The 18,926-nt window shown below is 44.4% G+C and overlaps 9 protein-coding genes across 9 annotated transcripts; 6 read left to right on the top strand and 3 right to left on the bottom strand.

Moving 5' to 3' along the window:
- Window positions 1-2,024: 2,024 nt before the first annotated feature.
- On the bottom strand, window positions 2,025-3,410 carry AOL_s00097g151 (uncharacterized protein; the record flags this gene model as incomplete). Its single annotated transcript, XM_011125984.1, has 1 exon — window positions 2,025-3,410. The coding sequence occupies one exon, from the start codon at window positions 3,408-3,410 to the stop codon at window positions 2,025-2,027; it is 1,386 nt and encodes a 461-aa protein (XP_011124286.1).
- Window positions 3,411-4,730: 1,320 nt separating this feature from the next.
- AOL_s00097g150 (uncharacterized protein) lies at window positions 4,731-5,850 on the top strand (the record flags this gene model as incomplete). The annotated part of the gene is made up of 3 exons (XM_011125983.1): window positions 4,731-4,813; window positions 4,884-5,486; window positions 5,571-5,850. The coding sequence occupies 3 exons, from the start codon at window positions 4,731-4,733 to the stop codon at window positions 5,848-5,850; spliced, it is 966 nt and encodes a 321-aa protein (XP_011124285.1).
- Window positions 5,851-6,346: 496 nt separating this feature from the next.
- Window positions 6,347-6,850, bottom strand: AOL_s00097g149 (uncharacterized protein; the record flags this gene model as incomplete). Its single annotated transcript, XM_011125982.1, has 3 exons — window positions 6,347-6,381; window positions 6,485-6,606; window positions 6,684-6,850. 3 exons carry the CDS (start codon window positions 6,848-6,850, stop codon window positions 6,347-6,349), a joined length of 324 nt encoding a protein of 107 aa, XP_011124284.1.
- A 2,002-nt stretch (window positions 6,851-8,852) lies between these two features.
- Window positions 8,853-11,127, top strand: AOL_s00097g148 (uncharacterized protein; the record flags this gene model as incomplete). Its single annotated transcript, XM_011125981.1, has 2 exons — window positions 8,853-9,200; window positions 9,277-11,127. The coding sequence occupies 2 exons, from the start codon at window positions 8,853-8,855 to the stop codon at window positions 11,125-11,127; spliced, it is 2,199 nt and encodes a 732-aa protein (XP_011124283.1).
- Window positions 11,128-11,761: 634 nt separating this feature from the next.
- On the top strand, window positions 11,762-13,035 carry AOL_s00097g147 (uncharacterized protein; the record flags this gene model as incomplete). The annotated part of the gene is made up of 4 exons (XM_011125980.1): window positions 11,762-11,884; window positions 11,964-12,260; window positions 12,336-12,572; window positions 12,640-13,035. 4 exons carry the CDS (start codon window positions 11,762-11,764, stop codon window positions 13,033-13,035), a joined length of 1,053 nt encoding a protein of 350 aa, XP_011124282.1.
- A 33-nt stretch (window positions 13,036-13,068) lies between these two features.
- On the top strand, window positions 13,069-14,034 carry AOL_s00097g146 (uncharacterized protein; the record flags this gene model as incomplete). The annotated part of the gene is made up of 1 exon (XM_011125979.1): window positions 13,069-14,034. The coding sequence occupies one exon, from the start codon at window positions 13,069-13,071 to the stop codon at window positions 14,032-14,034; it is 966 nt and encodes a 321-aa protein (XP_011124281.1).
- A 237-nt stretch (window positions 14,035-14,271) lies between these two features.
- On the bottom strand, window positions 14,272-14,973 carry AOL_s00097g145 (uncharacterized protein; the record flags this gene model as incomplete). Its single annotated transcript, XM_011125978.1, has 2 exons — window positions 14,272-14,654; window positions 14,751-14,973. 2 exons carry the CDS (start codon window positions 14,971-14,973, stop codon window positions 14,272-14,274), a joined length of 606 nt encoding a protein of 201 aa, XP_011124280.1.
- Window positions 14,974-15,298: 325 nt separating this feature from the next.
- AOL_s00097g144 (uncharacterized protein) lies at window positions 15,299-16,705 on the top strand (the record flags this gene model as incomplete). The annotated part of the gene is made up of 1 exon (XM_011125977.1): window positions 15,299-16,705. The coding sequence occupies one exon, from the start codon at window positions 15,299-15,301 to the stop codon at window positions 16,703-16,705; it is 1,407 nt and encodes a 468-aa protein (XP_011124279.1).
- Window positions 16,706-17,178: 473 nt separating this feature from the next.
- On the top strand, window positions 17,179-18,490 carry AOL_s00097g143 (uncharacterized protein; the record flags this gene model as incomplete). The annotated part of the gene is made up of 5 exons (XM_011125976.1): window positions 17,179-17,193; window positions 17,274-17,322; window positions 17,399-17,623; window positions 17,712-17,812; window positions 17,876-18,490. The coding sequence occupies 5 exons, from the start codon at window positions 17,179-17,181 to the stop codon at window positions 18,488-18,490; spliced, it is 1,005 nt and encodes a 334-aa protein (XP_011124278.1).
- Window positions 18,491-18,926: the final 436 nt, after the last annotated feature.

Raw genomic sequence — 18,926 nt, 5'->3', positions numbered from 1 at the left:
TATCCCGTCCGCTCTGCGCTATACAAGCCTCTTATCGATCAGCCAGTACTACAGTGGGTGACCATGTGGGAATCCTGATTGTTGTAGATTCAATTTTCTTTTTGAAGTTTTGTTTTTGGAGGTCGTGATGATTTTTTGGTGTTTCTGAGTTCTCATTTTATCGACCCCAAAAGTTCGGCACAAACGTGATATCAAAGCAACTATTTTGACCCATCTCAAATGAACTATTCGAATACATTTCTGGGATCTATATCCTACACAAACCCATACTACGATATGTTTGTGGTTTCATGCATGGTTCTGAAATCGTTGCGTTCGTGGGGAAAAGTTTTGGCTTCCACAATAAGCGAAAGATATAACCCACACACTTAATCGAAATGATATCTACGACCACAGAAAGAGGACTACTACGTATCCCGTCCGCTCTGCGATATATAAGCCTCTTATCGGGCGCTTAGTATTACCGTGGGTGACCAGGTGAGAATCGCGTCTGTTGTAGATTCAATTCTATTTTTTTTTTTTGATTTTTGAAGGTTGTCAAAAAAAAAAAATCTTTTTGCCGTTTAAACCCGTAAGGTTTTGTTGACTCCAGAATTGAAGTTAAAGGTGATATCAAAGCAGTTCTTTCGATCCATTTCAAATATGAACCTGGGCTTTCAAGTAATATTTCAATACGTAAGCATATATAGATATGTATTCAGCCCGTGATCTGGACTCTGGGCAAGCCTCAGTTAGGATATTCGTGGTTCTGTGCATGGTTTGGTATTCGCCAAAAAAAAAAAATGAAGACCTTCTAGATCTGTAAAGAGTAGAACTATATTACTGGCACACCTAAATGAATTGATATCTACGACCACAGAAAGAGGACTACTGCGTATCCCGTCCGCTCTGCGCTACATAAGCCTCTTATCGGGCGCTCAGTATTACCGTGGGTGACCAGGTGAGAATCGCGTCTGTTGTAGATTTCTTTTTTTTGTTCCCACTTTGGTTGTCTCGTCCACTTTGGTATCAAGTCCAATTTCGCGAAGAAAAATTTTTTCCCTCTGGTGTTTTGAAGGTATAGATTGTGATGTCCCACCAGAACGAAATGGTCTCTTCACCAATAGCAGAATTTGGCAGAATAGTCTCTGGATCTGAGATTGGGCGCGATGATATCTAAAAGCTTTCCGTTTTGTTCTCCACTTTCTTTTGGTTCATTGTTGTTTTATAAATGTAGTGGCGACGTATATGATAGATATGACTTCTTGAACGATATCAATATCTACGACCACAGAAAGAGGACTATTACGTATCCCGTCCGCTCTGCGCTATACAAGCCTCTTATCGACCCCGTAGTAGCAAAGTCGGTGACGATTTGCGAATTGGGATTGTTGTAGATTGGAAACTTTCTTTTTGCGAATTTCTTTTTCCATAGTCCTCATGCCGTGTTTGGCAGCTGGAGATATTTTTTTTCATGGTTTATCAACAGGGGTGTTCAACCAATGCATTAATCTTATAAGTTCATGACGGTAAGTATAGTTTGTGTGTACGTACTAGTTATACGCTGCTCAGCAAATTGATTCTGATATCATTGTATAGAACGGGCTTCGACAGCGTATCGATAATGTTTATATGGAATCAAACCGTCATGGATTAACCAAATTCACTATTCGGTCTAGATTGAGGTAGTCTCTCCGAAGAGACGGGACATCGATACCAGTGATTTCTTCCAGATTATGGTCTAAGACTAGCTGTACTTTTTTTTTGTTGCGAAGTCTGGTTTCAGACAATAGCTGTATGAACAAAAGACTAAGCTGTACGTACACACGTATATGCATATGTAAACCTTTGAGATATCTTGCAGGTGTAATTGCACTTCCTATATACTGTTCACCATCTACATATTTGATATCCATATAGGTAATAGTATACTGGGTACATACGAAAGCTTTCTATCAATATTTGAGACCTTTGACTTCATGCCGCCATCGTTTGTGACGTTCGGGGATGGGACCTTGAGGCCATGCACCGCCATCACATAATCATCAAACCTCCAGATCTAGATACTCAGTGAGGCAGATCTTCACCCATTTAATCCATACCATCTCCTCGGTATCCTTTACTCGACGTACCTGCGCAGTATAAAATCTTGCTTCTACGTTGTGCCCTTTCTTTCTGAGGATACTAGCCATCAAAAAGTGTGCAACGGTTTTCATCTGTGCGGAAAACACTTTTTCATGCTGTTCCAGAACACCAATATATCGAAATAGTTTGGTGCAACGGTCCTCTGCCATCTCGGAGTCCGAGTTACAAACCTGAATTTGCACATTAGTCAGGCTTAAAATAACCCTTTCAAGTGCTGCTCCAGGATGTGTTACGGCAAGCTTGGATGCACCCGCACAAATCCTGCATCTTACTTCCCCCTTTGGCTTAATAAGTTCAATTATGGTCTTGAATATGCACCAAAATTCGTATATTAGGCGGGTATCTCTAGGCCAATCATGGTAAGGTACTTGATTTGGGCTTCCGCCTTTCCTTAAAGAGTCTGCTTCCAACTCTAATAGTTCGTGGAAAAGCCTGTAGGCTACCTCACCACTCTCTTGAATATGCTGCCAGTCTGCGGCTTTAATGCCCTCAAGAGTTTCAATATGGTGAAATCTGAGACGCTGAACTGTCATTGATTCAGACTCTGAGCCTTCGGGGTCTAAATCCATCGGTTCGTAGTTCCCCGAAAGCCATTTTAAGATCATAAGAGTATTTCCAGGATTAGCAGCGACAGAGTCCATGAGGAACCGATTTTGGACTTTGAATTTGGACACTAAACTGGGCTCTGTAGCTTCATCTACCTGTGGCTCCTCAGCGAATGGTTTTGACTTCTGCCGTGGCGGTTTGCCTGTAGGATTTTGAGTGGGTTTGGTCCCCGGGGCAGCTCCGCTGGTGGCAGCTACATCAACAATGGGTTTCAGAGGGACTTCTTGGGTAACTTGTTTCTTTTTGCTGGCCGAGGACTTGTTCTGCGGTGAGTCTCCTGGAGAGAGAGATCTTTCCCGGTGGGGTCTGTGAGCCTTCGGTTGCGGGGAAGCTGGTGGGGTAGCTTCTGGTTCTGACTGCCCGGATACGGGTTTCTCCTCATCTTCCGGAATACTCATGGGAATGCTGTGCTCTTGAATCGGCGGTAGGTCGAAAGCTGCTGGATGAAGACTATTTGATACAACCCCACCCACAGGTGCCTTGATGACCGGAACAACTACATGCTCTTGGCATTTGGTAACTTGAGACTTTCTAGCGTGCTCGAGAACTTTACTCCCGGAAGCTATCCTTGCATTGTTTTCGGAGCCACTAATTTTGGAGCCAGCTGCTGGTTGCACAGCGGTTTCTCGACCTTGTAGCGGGGAAGCCTTGTTGGGGACCGAGCTCTCTAATTGAGGCATATATGTATGATTGCGAGTCCTATATATCGAATCGCCCAAGGATCTCGATATCTTGATGCTGGGAAGTAAGTACCTAGCGACCAGACTGCCTAGGTTTGTGGCTCCGCGTATTGACTTTGAGTGAGATGGATATGATCGTGACCAGTATTATATTCCCCCATTATATCGCGTTTCAGCCGGTTATCGTATAATAGTTTTTGGGCACAATTCAGAAAAAAAAGGTAGCCTTGTCAAACAATGCATAGCGCCAATGAATCTTCTAAAGTGGCGGCGCTTAGCATTGAGGATCGATCAATGTAGGAAACATCTATTTTGCTTCGATTGACCAAAATATTTCAGCGTACTGTTAAAGTTCACTAGTAGATAAAACATGTAAACTGAATAGCTTTGCCCGGATACACCTCATAGGTAAAGGGCTAAGCTACGGTATCTGATGCGGGCGCAACATGGATTCGACAATGTTCTCGCGATCCGCGACTGTTATCTAGACAAAAAATTTGTAAATTGTTCTTATAATACACAATACTACTAAATAGAGATACATTAGCGGACCTGATTTAAAGTTTCATCTCCCTCGATTTACCTATATGATTAACGAAATCTGATATTTTGGCATCAACAGGTTGCACATTACAGACATCCAGCTCTGAGCACCAAGGACACTTCGGTACAACCATGTTGTGTTGGTCTCGTCAACGACCATGTGGTATTTTGGCCATGCCCGTTCGTGTTGTGTTGACGATCAAAGCCCAAAATAGTCACGTGGACATCGGACTTAACCCGCTTCGGGACCGATCTTCTTCGCCAAGGCTGCTGACAACAATATTGTTTTCCATTTCTAGTAATTGAGAGGGATGTAAGCCAGCATTTGATGACAGAGACAACGCAATCCCACCCAGGCTGAAATGCACAAAGCTGGCGCCATGCGTCGCCCTGTATGGCTACGATAACGGAGGAATTTGAGGTCCGAAGGATAAGGGAGGCTTAAAACCGATTTTAATTTATAAACTGGTGGGTTTATTGTGTGTGGGATTTTATATAAATTGGCAATGGTCCCCCGTAGATAATATCATGATTATTCTAGAGACTTCAGTATTCACGATAGATCTAAAGAATCGGATATTGCTTTCTAGCTATAACTATTCTATACATCCCAAGAATATTTTCTTCTGACCTAAATTCCCTTTCTTTCGATTCTTTCATATTCCCAATTTGAATTGCCGATATACCACTGTGCATCAATTCATGAATTCATAAATTCAAAATTCTTCCAATACCACCCAAAAAAGATAGGCTCTGAAAACTGATATATACGCCCACATGATGTGTTCATCATTCTCAGTAGATTCATTGCCGGATCTGACCGGTCGTGTTTATATTGTCACGGGAGGAAACGCTGGCATGTAGGTTTCCTTATAACCTGAGTGCCTTATCGAAATACAGTTGATATACTAACTTCAACCTCCCCTGTAGTGGCTATGAAACAGTCTACGGCCTCGCCTCTAAAGGCGCCGCCGTCTACCTCTGCGCCCGATCCGAGTCTAAAGCCACAACAGCCATAACCTCCCTTCGCGAGAAACTCCAAAACCCCAGTGCACCAATCCACTACCTACACATGGACAACATGGACCTCTCAACCGTTGTCGCAGCCACAAACACCTTCCTCTCCAAAGAATCTACCTTACACGGACTTATCCTCAACGCCGGAATAATGTGTACTCCCTGGGAAGAATCAACAGACGGTTACGAATCTCACTGGCAAACAAATTACCTCTCGCATTACCTACTCTCATACCTTCTCTTACCGACTATTCAATCCACGGCGTTGAATTGTGAACCTGGTGTCGTTAGGATCGTTGAGCTGACAAGTGCAGCTTGGCAGATGGCTAAGGGACCTGGTATTTGGTTTGATCAAATAGCTTTACCGAAACATGAGCCATATGATCGGTATTGTCAAAGTAAACTTGCGAATGTTTTACATATTAGAGAACTGCAGAAGAAAGTTGGCCCGAAGGCTGGGGATCCGGTGAAGGGCGAGATTTGGGTTGCGTCTGTACATCCGGGGTTAGTCGAGACGTAAGTAGCCCTTCTTTGATTAAGTGTATAAACTTAATTTCTCTAGGTACCTAAACTAACTTTTATATTTTGCATATGATGTAGGGGTTTATCGGCCAACTTTGCGACCACCAGCGTTCTCGGACGTACGTTGCTCCGAATGGGTATGGGAGCACCTCCAGATAAAGGAGCACTAGGATCGCTGTTTGCGGCGGCAAGTAACGATTTTAAGAGAGATTGGTCGGGGGGTTATATGGTCCCTACAGCGAAGAAAGGGTGGACGTGGAGATGGGCGAATGATAAAGACTTACAGGAGAAACTTTGGAAGTGGACAGAGGATCAAATGAGGTGGAAGGGGTTTTTGAGTAGTTCGATTCGGTTATAGTGGGGTTTTTTCGAGATCTTGTCGTGTAGCTGTAGCGTGGGCTTTTGTTCGAATTTTTACAAAGATAGTAGTTTTGTAATCACTATTTTGGGTTTGCTTGGGAGCTTTATTATACACTTTTGATTAATACAATTGCAACGGCGTTCGCTAGTGAGAAGACTAGTCACATATCTGATATGACAATGCGCCAGGATCAAGATGGAAAAAAAAATGGATTGATAGGAGTAATAGCTATAATAATATGAGGGTACAAGAAGTTCGAATTGAACAAGGTAGGCGATTGACAAGAATGGTGGTTAACATGCTTGGAAATGGGTAAGGGCCAAAAAGTCAGATAGCTAATTTCCTTTGTAGGATTCCTAGTACTGATGGAAAAAGTAAAAGGCTGCAGTACCTGAAGATTGAGATAAAATACTACGTAACATCCAGAGTTGAATCTAGTCGAATAGCATAGTCACAAGTAACGTTGCGTAAGTGAACAGAATTCTTTGGAAATTCAAGGCTCAGTTGGACGTTCGACAAATTCTTCTTCTATTTCAGTCAGAGTAATATTAGTTCAAATTCCACACACAAGGTCATCACGCTCTTAATCATACGAATCTTTAAATATGCCTTGGAGTATCAATTTACTTACGAATCCAAGGCCAATTAGAGATATCAAACCGCCTGTAGGGTGGAAGCCTACCTCCGTGGGACAACTCGTCTGGTAATGGTAAATCAAGGCGAATTACTTTGCTCAGTTCATCATAGAAGAACCTACGAAAACAGTACGTGTTCGGTTAGCTACCAGTATTTTCATTCAGAAAAGAAAGAAAATATTAAGATATACATACTTGTACTCTCCCTTCAATTGACTTTGAGAACTCAAGGCAGTTTCGACTTGGCAGGCCATTTGAGGTTCAATACCTTCAACTGTCATCAGGATAGTGCCATACGTCCTCCTTGTTTTGATAGCAAAAATGATTTCGTGACAAAATTCATTTGACTGTTGGCACGGCATTTTTGCAAGTGAGATATCTGTCAAGAATTGATTGATAGCTTTAATTTGAGGTGATGGCTTATGAATCTGGATAGTGGGTTTGGTGGATTGTAGATATGATTAGATGGAGAACAGCTGGAGGGGGGTTTGGAAGTAGATGTTCTGGTGATTGTCAAGGAGGATGGAGATGATGGCCTAGAGCTGAAGGTAGGCGACTAAAGATTTTTCCCTCGTTCAGGTGACGGTATACTAGGTGCAATGATGTATTCATGATGTTTTTCATGCGGTATGTTAACGATATACTACGAGGTTTCCGCGATGCACACATTTCCTATCGCGATTTTCGACATTAAACCTAGTCCCGGGACCAGACACCAGCGTTGCCGTGTGCAGTAAACTATAGAAATTATGAACTGTAAGTTTAAGTGCGTTCGAATTTCTAGAATAATGTAATAACTAGACTAGATCCGAAACTAGGGGTAGTTATCTCGTAAAACAGAATTAATGCTGCTGCGAAGCAGGAGCGGGAACGGTTATTCCAAGATAAGCACTTGAATTAAGCAAACAATTGGTTTCGATAGGGGCCAAGTGTCGAGGCTAGGCCCCGCGTCGCTTATAATTCAGGATTATTATTGCGGCCAATGCCTTCTATTGGCCATCATAAGGAAATATCTCGCGCTTGGGCTTGCATGGTATCTATATACTATACAGTGGTGATATATCATGATTAGTTCGCTCCACTGTCGTGTATCGATATATAATGTAGTGAGCGAGAGGTTTCCAAAGGAAGTCAATCGAAACCATGCCTTATCCGTCGTAGCTAGCCATATATATATATATGCGTGCACGTCACCATGGTTCATATCAATCCCCGGGGTAGCTCACGGGGAGCCAAGTTCGATAAAGGCAGCGAAGCACTGTCATGATACTGACCGGCAGTCCTTCTTTTCCTCCTGGGATCCCAAACCTCTCGAGCTCTCGCGATCATGCTACGGAGTCAAAAAAAAAAGGCCAATAAAATACCAATAAGGACCCTGTTAACGAAGTTTTTGCCTACTTAAGATGTCTCTTATACACATCTTGATTTTACAGATTTAAATATTTGTTGGTCTACTTGGGACCCCTAAAATTTCTTGCCGCTCAAGGCGGAAGGAAAAAGTGGGGAAAGGACTCTCGAACTACATGGAAGACGGAGCAGTGTCTTCTGTGGATCTTTGCAGATTGAGGTGGCGAAATCATTTGGTACGTTGGACAAGGGCTCGAGGCTATTCAAATGTCCGTACTAAATGTGGGCTGTAACTTTCTACTCTCCGACGAACAGGGTGTATAGGCCTTGTTAAATAAATCTACCTGGCCGAGCTGTAAACTTTGCATGTAATGGGTATAAGAAAGTTATTATCCTCTTGTAATGTTCGAGAATGTGGCGATGTGACGACTTTAACATCGTTTTTTGCTTATGAAACTTGAATGCAACGAACATGCACATATATGACCAAAGTGGCAAGTACCCCAAAGCGGAACCAAGCTGGCAGTTCCTGACCAACCCGCGCTTTTGGCCAGGGCAGCACAGGGCTGTGCATTAACTCGTTCGCTAAATCTTTTGAACCGAAACTGTGAATGGGTTCGAGGCTGAAATCCCGGCGTACTTGCGAGGTCAATCCTTCACAACCCCCCGCAATTGTACATGAGGAAACCTCTAAGTGTTAGGGTTTAGAAGTCTCGGAAGATGCCTAGCTATAGGAAATAGATATGCGGCTTTTGGTGACTCATGATAATAACGTGTTAGCATGACTGCGTAATGCCACTTTGGGTTTTCTCGGGATTACTTTTTTATGAAGGTTTGAATACGAAGCTAAGTACTTACTTGAACATAGGCGTACAAGTTGGAGGTTTAAAAGGCGGGTTTATGTCACGTCGATAAGTCTGCTGTATCTCGCACATCACTCATCAAACCACCATAATACATGCTTCATATCCCGCAGGCAAGAATATAATTAATTCCAAAATTAAAAGATAAACCACAATGAAGGTCGAAGTCGAAGACCCACCACCATACGAGGAAGCCGCTGGAATCAAGCTCGACATCTCCGAGCACGGTTCCAACAACTTTCTCGTCTCTGTGATTCCCCCGCATCAGCCGGAGAAGACGGACAAGGGTGACTTCAAACGGGCGCCACTCGACTTGTGTTGCGTTATCGATGTCTCCGGGTCCATGGAAGAGAGCGCTCCCGCGCAGAGCGAAGATGGGAAAACGAAGGAAGACACCGGATTGACAATTTTGGATGTGGTTAAGCATGCTATGAAAACTATCATTGCGACTTTGAATGATGATGATAGGTTGGCTATTGTTGCTTTTGATACGAGGGCTGAGGTAGATTCTTCATCCCATTTTTTCGATATTACCATTATATTTGTTCTGTTACTAACAAGAATTTCCCATTGCACAGCTTATCACAGACTTCCAGTACTCAACTGCGAGTGGGAAGAGTTCCCTAAACGGTAGTGTGGACCGTCTAGAGCCGAAGGCCTCCACAAATCTCTGGGATGGCTTGAAAATGGGCATGAACCTTCTTCATGATCTCCAACATAAATCCGAGGCCTCCGGGTCCTCGACCACGGCAAAGAAGGCAAACAATCGTCTTGCCAGTTTGTTCATTTTGACAGACGGCCAGCCAAATGTTAACCCTCCTCGTGGCCATATCCCCATGCTCCAGCAATGGCTAGAGTCTCACCCGGATACCCGATTTGCCATCAACGGCTTCGGATTCGGGTATGACTTGGACTCTTCGTTGATGTCTGATATCGCCAGAACTGGAGGTGGCCATTATGGTTTTATTGCTGATGCCGGAATGGTTGGCACTGTTTTCGTACATGCCTTGGCAAATCTCTTTTCAACATATGCCACTACCTGCCATCTCAACGTCGAGGTGCCGGACGGTGCGAAGGTCAAGAAGCCTCGCGGTGAATTCCCATTCACTGAATCATCATGGGGCGCAAAGATTGACATTGGCGACATCCAATATGGACAATCTCGAGACTTTATCATTGAAATCGATGGTCTTTCGGAACCTAAGCCTGAAGATATAATCGTCACACTTGTGGCCAAGCCATGGGAGTCTGAGGATGTTGTAAACCATGCGGTCACAATCACCACATCTCCAGAGCCAACTGATACAAGCAGGGATTACGAATATCATCTACATCGTCTAAATTTCGTCACAACGGTCTATGCCCTCGCGAAGGATGCCTACAAGAAGGTCGGCCAAGATCTAACTGATGCCCTCAAAGAAGTTCAAGCAACCTTTGAGGAACAATCGAAAACGATCAAAGAGAATCTAGGAGATCATCCCGCAGCTGAACCCCTCGGTACAGATATCGGTGGTGAAGGTCTTCTGGCTGTAGCCCCAGATGGTACAGCCTGGAAAAAATGGGGAAGACATTACTTCCCCTCGCTTGCTCGGGCTCATCAAATGCAGCGCTGTAATAACTTCAAAGACCCGGGTCTACAGGTATACGGCAAGGACTCGCCGCTTTTCATCAAATCTCGAGACTTTGCAGACGCGGAATTCGATAAATTACCACCTCCAACACCAAGCTCTACACCAATGCCTGACTTCTCAAATTTTGGTCGTGGTGGCGGAGGTGCTTTCGCCTCAGCCCCGAGGGTAGCCTTGTCCAGCATGTCTCGGTATAACGTCAGAGGTGGAGTATGTTTTACCGGTGATTCGCCTGTTACCCTCGTAGATGGCACCAAAGTCCGAATTGACACTTTAAGACGAGGAAGCATTATCATGACCGGCCGAGGAGCTGGAGAAGTCAGTGCTATCGTCAAGACAAGAATTTCTGGAACAACAGATATCTGCACGATTGGAGATATGAAGGTCACACCCTGGCACCCAATACACTATGACGGGGCTTGGAGGTTCCCAAGTGATATTTTACAGCCGGAGGAAGTTGAATGCGAAGCGGTATACTCCGTTCTCATGATGCCAAGTCCATATGTCGAGGATCACTCGATGTATGTTGATGCCATTAGGGTGGCAACATTGGGACATGGATTGGTAAATACGGAGAATGTTGAGAATGATGTGAGGAATCATGAGTTCTTTGGAAACTATTCAGCAGTATTTGACGGCTTGAGGGAGTTGAAGGGGTTCTATGAGGATGGGGTTTGTGAATGCGAGGGTGTTTTGAGGGATGCAGAGACTGGATTGATCAAGGGATTCGCCAAATCAGCCGAGAAGAGGGAAACCTTGGTTGATATGGTTCTCGGACAGCCCGTCCGTGTCCATTCTTAGGTTTTTTGTATACCGAGCTGCATGCTTGTAATGCATATGAAGTTATGATCTTTGTAGTTTAGTCATAGTATTCCTAACGTAGCTAACTCGAGGCGGTTCCGTTGTTGGATTTTGGAATTTCAGACTGCGGTGCAGTGTTGATATGAACATGATCGTGTTACTCTTATTATAGTTGAAGGAATTAATGGCAAAAGTTACGGATTTGTGCATCATACTATAGCACCTCGTTGTAGCTTCTCTCGTCTCTAGCAGTCTAGGAGTGTTCTTTGTTCGAAAACAGTCTTAGGTTCAGGTTGAAGCTGAAAAGGTTAAAATTGGTAGCGCAACACACAAGTCTGGTTACGAGACTGGAGAAGGTTATAGTTAATCGTGAGACCCGAAGACGGTGTTGCGACGTTGATTGATACTTTATATATCGAGGTCTATTTCAGGCTCACTATAAGCTCCACCCACGGACATCTAACGTGCAACTTAATTTCTACACCCAAATTTACCTTAAATTACTCCCTCACTGTTTCTTCCTTGCTAACGTTACCTACCTTGCCAACATCACATCGTGGACTAGAAACTTCAACTTCATCAACCTTCAATGAATAACCACGCTTAACTTACCGTCTCAGCTCTGTAAACCAAAATGCCAATCCATCCATCGACACCTCCAAAAAAGAACGAACTCTCCACCATCAGTCCTCGTTTTAGCACACCAGATCATTGGAACGAAACAGGTGAAGAGATTGAATTCACACCGTGGGAACAGGTATCTTCCTACCTTCTTACTAATAAACCTACTCTTACCATCTATATCATCAACTAATCACCATCGATTCCCATTCTAGGAGATAATTATACTAAAACCAGGAACTAACATCCAATCCGTACTCCCAAAGCAACCTAAAAGACCTAGAGGTCGACCACCCGGCAAATCAAAGGACTCTTCGAAAGCAAAGACTCCTGCTAGGACTTATAAATCTCGTTGCAGAAGCAAGCCCCTTGACGAGTCCAAAGATCTAGCAAAGACAAACCTCCCTCGAAAACCGATTGGCAAACGAGTCCTTCTGAGTCCTGAAACTTTGACGTTAACTAGGTTTAAGCCGGTTGGATACTTGGATCCGATTGAGAAGGCTGCTACTAGGGTAGGTGCTTTCTCCTGCTGTTCGTGAGATTGTATAAGAAAAGTGAAATTCTGACATATTTATGATATAATTCAGTCAAAGATCACATTAGAGCCCAAGAAACTCGAGACAATGAAGAAATCAGAGAACACCAAGAAGCTCGAGAATACGAAGAAACTTGTGATTAAGAAGAAGAAGCCACTACTTCAAAGTGAAATGCCGCCACAGCGATCGGTACCGATTGAAACTGTTCCAGATAAGCCTGGTAGACATAAAAAGTGGTTCGAGGATATTGATGAAGATCTGCTGAGAGGAACCAAATGGGCTAGACAGGTATGTTTCCTCATCGGTACTACTGTAGCTTAAGCTCTGTCGCTAACTTGGAAACCTAATTATAAAGCTGAATCAAAACTCCCTTCAAAGACAGAATGGAAATCCCGGAGTTCTCTCCGAGTCCAAGACACGAAAAGCATACAATGAGAGCATTTCTGCGAAGCAAAAGACGGTTACTGTAGCCAGGCCTGTCCCTCCTCCTAAAACTAGCGCTCGAAAGAAACCCGAACAGGCAGCCACAACAGATCAGGCACTCGAATGTATACGACAGCACTCTCCCCAACTCGGTGGCATGGTATCTCCTCAGAGCGACCAGCAGCTACAAAACAAAGCCATCGTAAAGGTGAAAGAAAAGGCAAAACCTCAATCTTTTGGCTTCGAGAGCTTCCAATTCGAAGACGTTTCCGAAGGTGATATTGAGAGACTCGGAAACCCCGATGATAGTGCTCAGGAGGGTGGTTAGAAACCATCAGCACTCCTCGATGCGGCGCTTAAAATGCGTGGGAGAGGCAAGGAGCAAAATCCTAGCCTCGAGATGTATCTCAATGATATTGATTTTTCTGATTCTGAGGTTGAAATAACCTGGAAGACCATTGACGCTGCCCGGGATATTCCCGTTCACAAACTCACTGAATTACCAACGAAACCAACTGAAGCCAAACAGCAAGCTAAAATCGATAGCTTTGCTGATTTTTCATTTGAGAGTGTTTCCGAATCAGACTTCGGACTGCCACGGCAGCCGGTTAATGGCGTCCAAGGAGACGGATCAAAACCCTCTATCCCTAAGAAACTTCATGAAGGCACCAACTACAATAACACTGCAATCGTCGATATTGACTCAACAGCTGTGACAAGAATTCCTCAGACGTGTCTTCCAGCACCGAAGTATAATTTCGATTACGGCGACGATGGCAACGATCTTAAACAGATAGAGCTTCGTCTGAGAGACCTTGAGGCTCTTCGTCGGGGGAGGGGAAGGGCATTAATGCATAAGACGGAACCCTTACCTGCTGGAACGCCTTACGTTCAAGTTCCTAAGACGCAGCCGGTTTCGGAGGTTGTCAAGAATGCAGAGGTCATCAATAAGACAACAAGATCGAGGGCCACGAGTGGGAAGAAACGAGGACGTGAGAGCAATGAAGATGATGAAAAGGATGAGAATGGGGACGTTAAGAGGGGGAAGTGGAATACGGGTGCCCGCAAGGGCAATACCGGAAAGCCCAGCTCAGATGCTGGGCAGGGTGTGGACATGACAGATGGGGAGGGAAATGGGAAGCTGGCACAAGAGGCGAAAAAGACGCAAAAGCCTCAGGAAGGAAACAAAGGAGCGAGGAGGAGGAAGACAAAGAAGATAGAGGCGGACGTTGAGAGGGCACTTACGCGGGAGGAAGCTAAGCGCCTCGCACGCCAGAACCCGGGGAAGCAATTCGTGTTTGATCTTGATGATAAGCCTCAAGGTTAGACATCGGAGCCTGTAGGCATAGCAGTTTGGAATCTCGAGGGACATACAAAGGAATATAGACGAGCTTTTGTGATAGCCAACATAGAGGCCTCACAAGAAATAAAATAGAGAGATAGATAGAACGCCAATAAAAACAACTACGGGTATCATCTATAATACATACCGGGCTTCGTATCGTACAACCACACATAAAAGTGATAAACGCCGCCCTAAAGCTTATAGCAAAATAAGCTATCCCTAGTCGTCATCACCGTCATCGCTGTCCACAATATCAACCAACATTTGATCCTGCTCCTCATCAACTGTAGTTGCTGGTTGCCCTAGCTTCCCACCACCAAATAGCCCAGCCACACCTTTCTTGTCACCAGCATTAGTACCGCCGGCACTGGCACCAGTTTTTGCGCCTTTAGCCTCCTTCTTGACCCTCCTTATTGCATCTTCTGCCAGTTTTACAGCCTCAAGCTCGGCCTTTCGAATGGTTCCAGATATCCTTACGACTTTGATGACAGCCGGTTGGCCACATAATTCGCGTATGTATGTTAATGCCGCCCATAAAGTACGATAATTATCGCGTGTGATACGAAGTATCCCCGTTGATGTTGCCGAAGAGAAATATTTTACTGTTTTTCGATCCAATTGTTCTCTTGTTAGTTACTTTCGATGTCTTGGCATTTCAAAACTTTTTGTGAAGGGCAAAGAAAAAAAGATATATATACCGGCAAAACTACCACATTGTCCTATACCCCAGTCGCCGAAGTTGGTTGATATCGAAGAACGGATTATGGAAGCTAAGGTTGTTCTGGTGAGGTTTTGGGGGGAGGGAGAGTGGAATGTCATGGATTGGGTGGGTTTTGAGGATGTGGTATTGTTGCTAGTGGATTGAGGGCCTGATGGGTAGAGGATTGTGAAGAGGAGGTAGCGCTGTTTGACGCGAACCATGGTGGGCCACTGCTACTACTATTACTACTACTACCGATCTGTCATTGAGGGTGAGAGAAGCATTAGTGGTGATAGTCCGAGGTGAAGTTGGTGATGTTGGAGGTGTTGAACGAAACTTGACCGGGGTCTGGGCATTGAAGTAAAGTTGGTCGAGTCATCTCGCCAAGATGCGACCTGACCTTGACCTCATACCACTTTCTACCACGACTTCCGCCCCAACCTTCGCTTCAACTCCACTGCAACCTCCATCAACGACTTTATTATCACCGTCTTCGATACCAATAGCGATGGCTAGCGCTTAAACCAACAATTGACGATTATCACGATGAAAGGAACCTCTCGATCAAGCAAGCTCTTCCTCAAATCCCTCCAAGTGCAATCCAAACCTCTCGGCCCCTTCGCCAAACTCGCTTCCGTCTTCAACCACCCGGTCCTCACCGACAGTGAATCCAAAGTTTTTCTGAACGAAGTAAACTCCTCTTTCCGAAATGCTCTAAAGGAATCCCGTCATCCGGATGACATCCGGCCTCCTCCAAGCATCCACAATGCATATGCAAATAAAGCCGACAACCACATCTACCAGGTCCTAACAGACCCGCGACCAGCATCTCCACCGCATGTTGGCAACTTACGAAATCTCTTGGACTCCGAGGCTCTAGTTGATACTGGGAACAGGTTGGAAAGACATGAGTGTTCCCCGATAACAACTTTCCAAAACCACTTGCTTCAGGGCACCGCCGACCTTAATCTTGCCACTGAATGTTGTAAAGAATACGTCCTAAATCAACTCAAATCGAAGCCTGATCAGGTCTATGGAAATGAAGGTTTCCGAATGTGCAATATGATACGCGGGAACTCACTATTTCTGGACCGCTTTGGCATTCCTCACCCACCGTTACGTGGATGGCTCATCGCTTCTCTGCTCATTTCCCGGCGACCGTTGATACCTTTTCAATGGCTAGTGGCATCATTGGAGGCTTCCCACATTAGAACCTTCCAATCGGTGCTATCTGAAATCATTACTTCATATGGGAAACTATATAATACACCGGAATCACCAAACGAAGATGTCAAGTTCTTTGTTCACATGCTCAGAGCCAAGAACAAAGATTATAGAATGAGGGTATCAGAACATCCCACCACCAAGACTAGTGTCATCCTCAAAGCTATCCCGCTCTTAAATATACATATTTCAATGCAAAATCTGAATAAATCGTTACCAACCTCGGAACCAGAACTGCAGCTATTCGAAGTTATGGCGGAAAAACTTTATAGGAAAAAAGACGACGAGGGTAAACGTATGCTAGCCGAAAGCATGGGTTTCTGGAATACGACACAAAGTCCATTCGGCATGGAAGTTCTCATTGAATCAGGAGACTTTGCTGGCGCGGCAGAGTACCTTGCGAATTTCCCTCGTTCCGGACCACCGATCGAACTATGGCAACATATAGCGGTTGGGTTATTGCTCGTTAGACAATTAAAGCACATGCACGGGGAAAGTAGGCTGTTAGATCGAGTTAAAGGCTTATTACAACTGATATTGGGGCATGTTGATGATACGACCAGTGTCGAGAACGATTCTGAGTCAATGGATTTGTCGTTCCCGGAGACGGTAATGTCGAAGTGGAATCAGTATCAAGGCAACGAGTTGAGATATGATCGTCATATAAGATTAGAGTTAGATTATCTGAATGAAAGGATACGGAATAGCTTGGATATTGAAGATAAATAATTGTTTTGCATTCATTCGCAGGTTGGACGGTTGGACGGTTGGACTTGGACTTGGACTTGGGATATGGGGATTGGGTATCAGTTCTTGGGCGGTTTTCTTAGGCGTTTTTCTTCGAGAGCTCGCTCTCTTTCCTTCGACTTTACGATCCAGGTGGTATCGGGGTTATTTAACATATTTTGGCGCTTATTAGGATTCTATTTTATGTCATATCGTTTATTTAATGATACCTGCAATCTTGATTATGATTTATATCAATTCGTCTGTGGAGAAATCGAATATGAGCAGTTGAAGTAAGAACGTATTATATTCATTAGTCATCATTTTAGTGGCGCCGCGTTGGGTTCGATGTCGGTATAAAGAAACCTTGCTCGCTCGCTATCCTTCAAACTATCTTCACTGCACACACTAGCTCTAGCTACTCAAGTACCTGTACCTAGATACCTATCCATCAATCAACGACACCAGTTATAGCCATGCCGTTCGCGCAGGTGCGCATTACTCTTTCCTATCATGATAACCCCAAAAGCGATTCCTTTTTGTTTACGAAGAACTAACGTCGACTATCAAGCTCGTCATAGGCCCACCCGGCTGTGGCAAGTCCACCTATTGCGCCGGCAGTAAGTCTCTCCAACTCGAAACCTTCACACCAACTAAAGAATATCTGGAAAATTAACATAAAGAGTGTCTTGTTAGTGCACCAGTTCATGTCGGCCATAGGACGTAAATCTCAAGTCGTAAACCTCGACCCCGCGAATGATGCAACGCCGTATCCATGCGCACTTGATGTCCGGAAACTAGTCACTTTGGATGAAGTTATGGATGAAAACGGACTTGGACCGAATGGAGGGATTGTCTATGCTCTTGAGGAGTTGGAGGAGAATGTGGAGTGGTTGGAGGAAGGGTTGATGCAGTTTGGCCGTATGTACTTTTTCTCTCTCCGTCTACCATCTTTCTACTGCGTAAGGACTTTAAGAGTTAAGGGTACTGATTTATTGGTGTATACTAGAGGATTATATTCTCTTCGATTGTCCTGGTCAAGTCGAGTTATTCACACATCATAACTCTCTTCGGAATATATTCACAAAACTCGAAAAGCTCGGATATCGCGTGAGTATACTTCTCAAACAATTGCCTAGTCTTCATGCTAATCCATTTCATTCATTCATACAGTTAGTAGTAATCCACCTTCTCGACTCCCACCACCTCGCCTCCCCATCCCAATACATTTCAATCCTCCTAACCGCCCTCCGTTCCATGCTCCTCCTAAACCTCCCGCACATAAACGTCCTCTCCAAACTCGACCTTTTAAAATCCCACGGTCCCTTAGACTTCAATTTAGACTTCTACACCGAAGTACAAGATCTATCACACCTCCTACCATTCCTAAGCAAAGAACAAGGATCTCCCAAATTCGAAAAATTAAACGAAGCAATCTGTGAATTGGTAGAAGGGTTTGGATTAGTTGGATTCGAAACTTTGGCGGTGGAGGATAAAGCTTCTATGACGCATTTATTGCAGGTTATTGATAGAGCTGGCGGGTATGCTTTTGGTGAGGCAGAAGGTGCAGGGGATGGGATTTGGACGGTGGCGATGAGAGAGAAGTGGGGGGAGGCGGTGGGGGGTGTTGCTGATGTACAGGAGAGGTGGGTGGATGCTAGAGAGGAGTATGATCGATTTGAGGTGGAGAGGGAGGAGAAGTTGGAGAAGGAACGGGAGAAGGAGTGGAGGATGAAGAGGAGGGAGGAAGAAGAGGATTTGGAGAGTAGTGATGAGGAAGGGGGTTGATGTTGCGGACAGTCTTATGAGTAGGAGGAACCACCACGAGAAAAACGACGGAAACAATCTTTTTATCTTAGGGAGAAAAAGGAAAGAGAGGATTTGGGGACTTTAGTTGAGGGTATACCGTGGACCTGAAGTCAAAGGATTTCTCTTTCTTCTTTCCAACCCCTGATACGGTACCGAGCAGAGGAAGAAAAACGATACTATACCGGAGGCAAAAAAACATCGACAAAACCCCATAAACCGAGTTTAAAGACTCCGAAAACAATAAGAGTCCCCAAAGAGAGGTTTGGGGAATTTGAAACAGAGATAAGCATGCATACCGGTGTTAATGGCGCTCAAGGTTCTCATGTTTGGATTTGATACCATAGCCACTACAATTAATGTCTTGTAGTTACTACAACTTTCGAACCAAAAAAAAAAAAAAGAAGAAGCACACTTT

This window comes from Orbilia oligospora (genome assembly GCF_000225545.1).
Source record: "Orbilia oligospora ATCC 24927 unplaced genomic scaffold scaffold00097, whole genome shotgun sequence".
In the NCBI taxonomy this organism is placed as follows: Eukaryota; Fungi; Ascomycota; class Orbiliomycetes; order Orbiliales; family Orbiliaceae; genus Orbilia; species Orbilia oligospora.
The sequence above is the reverse complement of the archived record's forward strand: the minus strand, read 5'-3'. Positions and strand labels throughout refer to the sequence as shown.